At 44.7% G+C, this 10630-nt stretch overlaps 1 protein-coding gene across 1 annotated transcript in view; it reads left to right on the top strand.

The window, feature by feature from the left end:
* MTHFD1L (methylenetetrahydrofolate dehydrogenase (NADP+ dependent) 1-like) overlaps positions 1-10395 on the top strand; it is a 213743-nt gene extending 203348 nt beyond the window's left edge. Inside the window, exons 27-28 of the mRNA XM_012655557.1 lie at positions 3783-3903; positions 10029-10395. Of these exons, the coding sequence (XP_012511011.1) occupies positions 3783-3872 (90 nt within the window). The 3' untranslated portion in view covers positions 3873-3903; positions 10029-10395. The remainder of the gene's footprint in view (positions 1-3782; positions 3904-10028) is intronic.
* The last annotated feature ends 235 nt before the right edge of the window (positions 10396-10630 follow it).

Here is a 10630-nt window from a genome sequence, read left to right as displayed (position 1 = left end):
TCTTTAAAATAAAAAAAAAAAAAAGAAACACTCAATAAAAAAAAAAAAGGAAAGAAAATTATGGTTAGAAATTACGATTTTCTCACTTTATGAAACAGAATTTGTAATGATTTTTCTTACTCATGCCAAGAATATTCTTTTACTTTTTAATGATTAGTTTTAAAAACATAACTATTCTCTCTTTACTGGTCTTTAATGTCTGTTCATAAAGGCTATGGATAGAACTTGTCCTTTCTCCAAAATAAGGTTAACCTGAAACAGTAAAAATTTGGAAGTTTCATTGTAGTTAAAATTAGGGTCGTGAAGGGCAAAAGCCCATGTTTTTCAGCCTTTGTAAAAGAATCCATTAATGCCGCGTGACGAGTAAGTATAATTTAGTGGCTCCTCAGTTATTTTAAGCAGGAGGCCTCCTTAGAGGGCACACAGATAAAGTCAACACGGATCACCACTGACCCCAGGCGTGTGGCCAGAGGTCAACTCCCAAGGGCTGTCTGGATTCCTTCTGTCCTGTAGTGCTGTATTGACTCTTGTCTGGGGGCTACAATCCTTTGATAACAGTTTTTTCTTGGGAGAGAATTTGCTGTGAATTTATAAGGTCTTGTCCACATAATTTCATATTGCGTTGGCTCAACAGGAGAAGCTTTATTCTAAAAGTAGACTTATGAGAGATGGCTGTTTATTCACAAGTCAAGGAGTCCCTCGGGTCTACAGAGTCTATGTGGTTTCTTGTCTGTTGTTGCTTACCCCGGATAAGTAGTTGCACTTCTTGGAAGTGATCGTTGCATCATTGGAAAGGAACGCGGGAGTCTTCGGATTGAACTCATTTTTCTCCCATTTGAAAGAAAGAAATTGAAAATAGAGGAAAGACATTTCACACTTCCTGGCATTTAATATTTTGGTGCATTTTAGCTCCTGGTTTTGTGACAGAATCAGAATGACCAAAAGACGCACGTTCTGGTTCACCGCAGCTAGGCAGTACGACTCCAGGAAACACACGCATCACACTCTGCCTTTGTCTGTCTTCGTCCTTCCTCAGCTGAAAGTTACCGGTGGAGAGTTGAGAGAGTGTGTAAACCAGCATGCGGTACAGGGGCGTTATCTATAATGGCATCTTCCACTGGTAGCTTTGGTCACATGGGCCCAGATACACTGCCTTCAGGGTTCTTGTTGGATTTTGTCACCCCAGAGCGCATTTAAACTTGACCTGTCTCACGCCTACCAACTTCTCCCCGAGAGTAATGGTGTTGCAGCCTCAGGCAGCAGCAGACAGAGAATCCAGACGGCCCTACTGCCCTACTGATAAACGATGCCTTTGACCTAGAGTGCTGACCTGAGGGGTGGAGCAGCATCACTGTGGCTGAATGTGATCATTTATTTCTTTCTCTTAAACTGTAAAATACTTGGTTTTTTTCCAAATCCGTAGCTCTACGTAAGTTATAGAGGCATCTTAAAATACCGTCTATAAATGCCGTCAGATGCCTTCGAGTGCCATCTCAAATGCAGTTAGGGAAATGCTGTAGAGTGCCTGGTTTGAGTTGTAACCCAGACAACTGGGAAAAAATATGAACAATGTCCACCAAAGACCCTTGTGTTTGTCCCAGTACTAAAACAGTAAGTGGTTTTCTTTCTGGGGTCTCCTCAGTTATATGCAGCCACTGTAATAACCAGAGAAACATGTTCCTGCTAGGGACCTTAGCATGCGGAGGCTACGGTGGCCATCCACACACCTGAAGTTTTAAAATACTAGGTAGATCCCCACCTACCAGCAGGTTGTGTGCAGAAGTTTAGTTGTAGTTCATCGTTTGGAACCCACAATACATTTTCCCATAGGCATGTTATAAACGGTACCTATATTCCAGGCAGGGCTCAGAAGCCTTTTTAGCCCATAATATACCTAAAGCGCAGTCCTGTGCAATTAGCAAGACAGGAGCCAGCCACCATCCATCGCAGTGTTTTATGTGTTCCCAGCTCCCACTCTCAGCGGGCCCAGCGGGCAGGGAAGGGGGTGGTTAATGAGGCCTGCAGGTGCAGGAATTTGCTGCCCACGTGCCACAACTGGAGTGGGGGTTAAATAGGCTTTCCTCTCCCTTCCCCCACAAGCTCCCTTTCCCGGGGCTGACGAGGCGGGGCGGGGAGGTGAGGAGGGCAGTGGGAGCCATCTGAAGCCAGCGCTCTTCAACTGCATGCAGTGTGCACTCAAATCCCCAGGGATTGGCTACAGTTGCCGATTCCAATCCAGCAGGTCTGGGGTGAGGTCTGAGATTCTGAATTTCTAACTGGCTCCCAGGTGATGCCCATACTACTGGTCCGCAGACCCCCTTTGAGGAGCAAGAGTCTTTAAACACCACAGTGGGAGGCGAGTGTGGGGAAGGGGAAGTCCCGAGTCAACATAGAAAGGCAGTGGAGAGTGACAGAGCTGAGTTCTATTCTGTGGGCCTTAGGGGGGTGTCTGTTTGCTGGGTGGGAAGAAGCGAGCAAACCCTAATGCCTTAAGCGCTGGCCACCCCACAGCTTCATCGCATGCAGTGTGCTTGGCCCGGGCAGGTGGGTGGTCTGCAAGGCGCAGCATTAGCCCTTGGGAGAGCCGCAGGTATTTCCTCTCAGTGATTGCACGCGGCATGGCTTTAGCAGCGTCATTCATTCGTATGAAATACACACTATTAAAGCACAGTGGGAAATGCTACACAGGAAAGAAAATGGGTCATCAGGGAGCCTCCCAATCCAGATCCCAGAGCAGTGTTTTGGTGTCTAAGAATCACCGGCTGGGGCGCCAGCAGTTGTCCGCGGCACACGGAGGGTTTCTGGTACAGGCGGGCAAGGAGCACGTTCTGAAGATCTTTCATGCAGATTCAGCGGAGCAAAGCAGTGAAGAACTGATTTTAACCCTGTCTCCACCACTAACTAGCCGCGTGTCCTTGAACACATGCCTTTGTGTCTTAATGTCTTCTGTCCTCATCTATAAAGTGAGGCTAAAATTAGTACCTGCCTCATAGGATGCTGGGGAACTTAATGAGGTTATCTGTAAAACCCACAGACGGCCCACCAAGTGCCACAGTGGTCGTGGGGGGGTTGCTGCTGGTGGTGGCAGCGAGGTGGTAGAGGTGAAATGAGTAATTTGAGATTGCAGGCATGGAGTCAAATGCCTGGTTTTGCCACTTATACCTGTGTGACCTCGGGCAAGTAACTTACCCTCTCTAAACCTCCGTTTCCTCCCTTGTAAAATGGAAATAATTAAATATCTACCTCGCAGGTTGCTGAGAGGGTAAAATGCATAAAGCACTTAGTACCCAGCACAAAGCAGGTTCTCAGCACAGCAGGGAGCTCGGGGTCTGGAGAACAGTTTTCAATCTGTGCTCCAGGAGCCGTTGGTTTCACAGAAATGTGTCTTGGGGATGAGGAGGAGACCATCCTTCACTCCACCCACACCCAGCGCCCCCTTCCACCAGAGGGAGTCATCTTTGTTGGGGTTCAGCATGAAAATTTAATTTAGAAGAGAATGTTCGGAAAGTCATTTTGCAGCTACAGCATGTTGTGGGACCACTGGGGAAAGTAAATGCTCCAAATTTCCAGGAAGTTGACATTTGCCTTTTCCATTTTACTTCCTTAAACAAAAATTGAAATAGCAGATGGCAAATTTAAAGAGATACATGTATATATATATACACCTTAAAGTTACATGAAGTTGTGCTCAATTATATGGGTAATTCGTGTCATCAGATGCACCATGTTCCATATGATCACTTTTAGCATTTGCTAATATAACATGTTGTTTTCTCCCCCAGATGAGCACGATGCCGGGATTGCCCACTCGGCCCTGCTTTTATGATATAGATCTTGATACAGAAACAGAACAAGTTAAAGGCTTGTTCTAAGTGAACAAGACTCTCACAGGACCCGATTCAGGTAAGATGCTGTGTTTTCACTTTTTCTTTTCTTTTCTTTTCTTTTCTTTTCTTTTTTTGAGACAAAGTCTCTCTCTGTTGCGGGGTAAAGTACAGTGGCATCATCGTAGCTCACTGCAACCTCAGACTCCTGGGCTCAGGTGATCCTCCTGCCTCAGCCTCCCAAGTAGCTGGGACTACAGGTGCACACCACCACGCTCAGCTAATTTTGCTATTTTTAATAGAGACCAGAGTCTTGTTCTTGCTCAGACTGGTCTTGAACTCCTGAGCTCAAGCGATCTTCCCACCTCAGCTTCCCAGAGGATTACAGGCATGAGCTACCATGCCTGGCCTTGTTTTGACTTTTTCTTTCTTTCTGTTTTTTTTTCTCTTTCTTTCAGCTCAAAGCCTTTTTCTGTTTTGTTTTTCTGATACTTATTACAAAAGTGATCTGATAAGTCATTTCCTTTCCTAGTTACTACAAATTCCTACCTAATGACTGCCCATGACTTAAATCCACTCCTGGGTGCAGATATGAGTTAGATGGTCAGTACACAGCCCTTAGTGGACCTTGGCTTGAGTCCAGTGAAAGTCAGATCCTGTCGTCTGTGGATCTGTGTAGAGCATCTCTACCCATAACGAAGGAACCCTGTAAACTCGTTATTCTTTTTCCAGAATTAAAGCTAATATCACATACCAATTACAACCAATACCACAGATCTCTTGGTACAGAGTTAGAATCACGTGATAGAGGAATCTTGGTGTATTCATTTCCTAAGGTTGCCATAACAAAGTATCACAAATTGGGTGGCTTAAAACAACAGAAAGTTTAAAACAGTTCTGGGGGCTAGAAGTTAACAGTCAAGGTGTCAGCTGGACCTTACGCCCTCTGAGACTCTGGGTGGAATCCTTCCTTGCCTCCTCCGAGCATCTGCTGGTGGCTGTCAATCCTTCAGGTTGCCCAGCTTGCAGCTGCATCGCTCTGGTCTGCCTCTGCGGTCACACGGCATCCTCCCTGTGTGGCTCTGTCTTCAAAGGTGTTCTCCTCTTATAAGGATCCCAGTCCTCTTGGATTCAGGCCCACCTATTACCTCATCTTAACGTGATTACTCTGCAAAGACCCTAGTTCCAAATAAGGTCACTGTCACAGGTGCCCAGGGTTAGGTCTTAAGCATATCTTTTGGAGGACACAATTCAACCTATAACAATCAACTGTGGCACAACACGTGTATTAGGCTCTCATGCCCCTGGACAGACACAAAGAGATGGGACAGATCCATCTAACCAGAGATGAGTCCCAGGAAGGACAGGGCAGCAGAAGTCAGGCCTCCTGGCAACTCATAACCTACACAGTTTAAGAAGGTCGGGCTTGACTTCGTGCCGTCTTGGGCAGCCCAGAGCTGGGGGCTCCCAGCCTCATTCATGTCCACCCCTTAGTACTGCAGCCACACCTGCTGGCTTCTGTCCCAACTCCCCATCTGAAGAAAAACAACCAAACTCCCAATCCTTCTCCTTGGACAACTCCCAGCCAGAAGTTTGAAAGACTTAGGGCTGCTTCTCCCCTCCCCAGGGATCAAACGTGTCCTCACCATGGTCTTAGAACACGTACCTTCCCCCAAGCGCTACCAGTCACTTCTCCCTACTCACTGCCATTCCTGTCCTGTCCCAGAACCTCTCCCTCTTGCCAGCATGTTCTGGGCCTTCCAGATGAGCTTCCTTGACCTAAAGACCCTTCCCTGCAGCTGTCTGCGCGTCACAGCCCGAAGCCACCCAGGGTTCTCCTTTACATTTCTTCCCCTACCAGTGTCAACGGGGGCGTTTGTGTCGTAGTTTTTGTCTTTCTAAGTCTTTGTTACTAAAACCCTAAAGACCTACGCGATGATGAGCAAGGTAAGTGACCACTAAAATGAAATTACATTAAAACAAGCTGTGGAATTGCTTGTTTTAGGTTCTGGGTGGGGTTTGTGTGTGGTTTTTGCCCAGGGGTGGGAACTGTGTTAAGTTTTAGCTACAACCGCATCTTATATCTTTGTCATTTCTGAAAAAGAAAAGTCCAGAAAATGAAACAAAAGAGACTAGTCACTAGTTTAACAAAGAAACCCATAAACTGGACCTTTGATAACAGTGTTATTTTAGTCTTTTTGGTGTGACTTTGTGTCTTGCGAGTTGGATTTCTCAGCTAGGCCTTGGAAAAATAACAGCATCGTTCCTCTGAAACCAAAAATCGACCCCTTGTCTTAACTGATCTCTCTTTTCCTGTCAAGAACCCATTATGCTACATTTCTGCCATTTGTCATTTCTCTCCAGAACAAGTGTGCACAATTCTCTTCTCTCTCTTGGATAGTATTTTTCTAGCCTTTTGGTCAATTTTAATTTACTCTCCAAGTAGGTCATATGAGACCAATTATACCTTAATTATTGCAGTTAAGACTCAGGTAATGCCAAGGGAAATGTCCTTAGCTTTACTAACACATACACTTAAATCCTTTACTGCCTAAGACACTGGTGTTCCCTAACAAGTACGCTTCCAGATCTTATTCACAGACTGAACAGGGCCCTGCAGGTCAGGACACTGGCCTGTGGTCATGACCTCCCATGACCCAGGCACTGTGCTACACACCTTGCCTGAGTGGTCACAGCACCTCTGGAGACAGGCGTTGTCCCATAAGGACACAAAAGCTTCAGGAGGATTGGACCTTCCCCTGGGGTCACTGAGGGATGGCCCTGGTGCACAGGACTGCAGAGCCACCTTGCCACTGAGGTGCTGCCTCTCATTTCATAGCTGGCACATGTCATTTTGCCACCCCCCATCATGTGTTGTGCCGGCATGAACCCAGGGAGATGGGTAGTATTTTTATTTCAAAGCTGCAAAAACTCTAGCCCAGAGAGGTTGACAACTTGCTCAATTTTGCACAGCTGTTAACTACAAAAGCCCAGACTCAACTCAGATCCGTTGGCTGTCAGTCTCACCCCAGCCTTTATGCCTCCAACCCAAGGCGCCCTTTTCGTTTCAGTCACGGGTTCAACGAACTTTGGCCTATTCCAAAAGACGATACCAGCTCTTTGAACAGACAGGTACTTGGGGATAATGGGGTGATTTTTTTAAATACCTAAGGTAATTATTTGGGTATTAAAAGCTTTGTCAAAATTCTTTTTAGTCCAAGTATAATAGGGCTACTCTTACTTAATTCTCTGATTGAATGGCGTTTTTCCCCCTCCTTTGTCCAAGGCCTCTTTCTTCCTTGTAAATTGCTAACCACTGTTCTAGGCTTGGTGGGCAGTGGTTCAGAACCCATCGTTTGACCCTGCTTGAACAATCAAAAACAGATCCAGTGTCCTAAGATAAAACCACAATATAAAGCAAACGTTCCTTCTCGGTGACTCATCAATATAATGGTCCAGCAGACGTTTCTTCTGTTTCCTTTGCCTCTCGCATATAGCACTCAGGGACCTCTTCTACCGATAGTCAGAGGTCTGTGGCTATTAAAAATGCGTAACATAAAAATGTTGAAGTTTGGACAAAAGCCAGCTTGGACAAATTTGGGCATCAGGAAATGTCTAGTTGGCTTACTTTGCTCACTCAGGGATCAGACTATAGAGGGTTCCATTATTCCTCGAGGAACAGGCTGGAGACGTGTCCCACACGGGAAGATGCAATCGGTGGATGACCACTTTCCTTTCTTCCTTCCTCCCTCGCCTGTCTTGCCTCCCTCACCCTCTAGGAAGTTGTGTGAGACTGAACATGAACGTGAGATGCCCCAAAATCACCAGAATCCGAGCTCTTGCTCCGCCTCCCCAAGACTTCCCTGTTGTGCATTCGCTATTGTTAGAATAAGAGCATGAGTCATTCTTTTGGATGTCACTAAATAGAACTAATTAAAATAAGTTATTTGTCCCAGTGAAATTGATCCTGCTCTTGAGTCTTTGGTTTAAAAATAATTGGATTTGGGGGGGTTGATTTTTTCTTTTTTTCCCTGTCTTCTGGTTTCTTATTCTTAACGTTTATCGTATTTCCGAGCTCTGGCAGGATTCATTCAAATGAACACACGATAAAGTCTGGCAGATTTCCTGAAGAATTCAGGTTCTCCCTTACTTTGTTCTGATGGGCAAAGTTCTGTTTAGTGCAGAATCCGATTCACTCTGCTCCTAGTAAATGTTTGTTATTTACCAGAGAATTGCTTTTCTCCAGTGACACACACAGAAAGTATAATCCAGCTCATTTCCTTCCTACACTATCTTTAGGGCAGAAATTTTCAGTGATACTTAATAATCATAAATTCATTTTGAGGAGGGTTGCCGTGTGCCACCCCTTCTGTGGACAGGCCTGGCCCCCCAAGGTACAAACCACAGGCTTGGAAGGTGCCCTGCGAGAGCACCTGGGCTCTGCGATTTTAGTCTTGAAACTTCTTTTCATAGAGCAGCTCAAAAATTGTTCGTCGCCATTGTGCTCCAAGGAATAGGGTGTCAGTTCATCGCCCCGAGTCATCCTTGTGTACCTCGGGTGCCCTTCCCTCCCATTTCCGGGCAGGGACTAGGTGGGATGGAAGCCCACCCCACCCCCATTTGAGGGTACTCAAATAACCCTCACTGGCATCTAAAAGATAATGATAATTAAATCTCCCCTATCTAACTAAAATGGAATGTTTTGAAGTTAAGGTAACAATTGTGAAATTCTTAATTCCCCTTAAAAGAAACTTTTTCTGGGCACGTTTTGATTTCTTAGAATTCCCATACCAAAATAGAATGTTTCCTATATTGTTTATTTTCCGAGATATTTTCCCGCTGAATAAACTTCTGAAATTGTTTTTTTCCACTGAACAAGCAATAAACAACAGATTCCTTTTCACATTCTCACCTTAGCTACCGCGTCTCTGATTTTCTTCATCTATAATCAGACTTTCTATATTTTGGGCAACCCTCGCAATGTTCCTTAAAATATGGGACCACAGACTCTACGCCCCTTTAAACACAAAACCGTAGGCTACAAAGGTAATGTGCCTAATCAGCTGGCCTCCCACCGCCTGCCTCCAGAGCACGGACGTCCTTGCCCAGCCTTGCCTTGCTAAGCCAAAGGTCATCTTCCGTCTACTGAGGCCACCCTCCTGTCCCCCAGCATCGCCTCCCATCCCAGGAGATACTGACACCCACATCTAGGGTCACCAGAGCCACTAGCGTGAAGCTGGGCATGTTTAAGCGCACCAAGCAAACCTCCCTTCCTGACATCTAAAATATTTTCTTTTTGTTAATATTTATTATACTTGTAATACTTCTGTTTTCTGTTTACTCCCCTGGATTGAGTCAGATGTTAAGGGAGTGTTTGAAGTTCCTCGTCCCCTCTCTTCACCACTGTCTTCTGTTTTGAAACTAATCAAGCATCCTCTCTGGCTCCAGACCTCTCAGTTATCTGTGGGAGGCCAACTCCCTGGATTTCAGCAGAGTTTGAACTGTCTCGGCCCAACAGATACGTCCTCCCATGTATAACTTCAGATTAAAGGCAACATACTTGTATTTACATTTTTTCTGGAGTGGTGAACACATTTTTCCCTGGGACTTAGGTGTTTTGTTTGTGTGTTGTTTTTAAAGTATAGTTCGATTACTTCTCTTTCTAAAAGATTGCAGGATTCAAGAATAGCAAAGAATTTAATATTCTTTGAGAGAAAGCAACAAAGCTTCGATAATAATAAGTTCCAGGACCACTAATTTCCATATTGTCCTAAGTACGTTTTTTTAAACCTTGCTTTCTTTGCCTACTGTATAAAAAACAGACAAAAATCCAAGGTGACAGGATCCCATATCCTAAACATTCTCATTTCACAGGATCCTGCACTATAGATCCCAAATGTAGAAGTTCTGGAAATTCTGCCACTGTCGCCAAGTAAATCTCTTGGGGAGTTCAGAATGCGGCACGCAGTAGCCATGCTGACTCTTGGTTCCAGGGTGGCGCGGAGTCTGAGTCTCCACTTCCCATGAGTAAAATACTCCAAACAGTGATCCCACCAGCCTTCATCTTGTGCATAGAATCACTTCTCTGCTCTCGAATTTTCTTTGGGCCTCAAACTTTAGAGCTATAACATATTAACAGTTTAACACCAAAGGAGAAAGCTGTTCTTAAACCACTGAAACTTTTTTTTTTTCTCTCTTTTTCAGGCTCCTGAAACACAAACTCCTCCTTGCCTTTTTGCTATAGTTGGAGAAGAAAGTGAATCTGAAATATGTCTCTTATGCAATGTTGGAGAAATGGTTAAATAGGCCAAAGATTTCTTCTTCCTCCGAGTCGAACTCTGTTTGCAACAGAGTATGGTATTCAGCAAAAAGACCTCCACCGAGTCTGAAAGAGACTAATTTATTTTCTGTTTCTGCAGAGTTTACATTATTTCCACTGCTTACACTTTAGAATGTTTATTTTATGGGGACTAAGGGATTAAAAGAGTGTGAACTGAAAGGTAACATTTTCCATTGTGGAGTTTTCTACTTTGTCTTTGAAATGAAAGTAAACATATATCTAGAAAACCAACCAGCAAATCTTCAGTGCCAGATAAAACTCTGTACTCTCTAGAGGTGACTTCATGTGAAGCAATTATGTGTGGCAGGGTTGTTACCTGGCACCAGTTTCTCAGAAAATTGGGAATGCAACCAGAGCTTTTTTTTTTCTTTCTTTTTTTTTTTTTTTTTAGAGGTTGGGTCTCATTCTGTCGCCTAGGCTGGAGTGCAGTGGTAGCCATAGCTCCCTGCAGCCTCGAACTCCCAGG

Source organism: Propithecus coquereli, unplaced genomic scaffold (assembly GCF_000956105.1).
Source record: "Propithecus coquereli isolate 6110/MARCELLA unplaced genomic scaffold, Pcoq_1.0 Scaffold48, whole genome shotgun sequence".
NCBI classification, from domain to species: Eukaryota; Metazoa; Chordata; class Mammalia; order Primates; family Indriidae; genus Propithecus; species Propithecus coquereli.
Note: the sequence above shows the minus strand (reverse complement) of the source record. Positions and strands in the feature narration are given on the sequence as shown.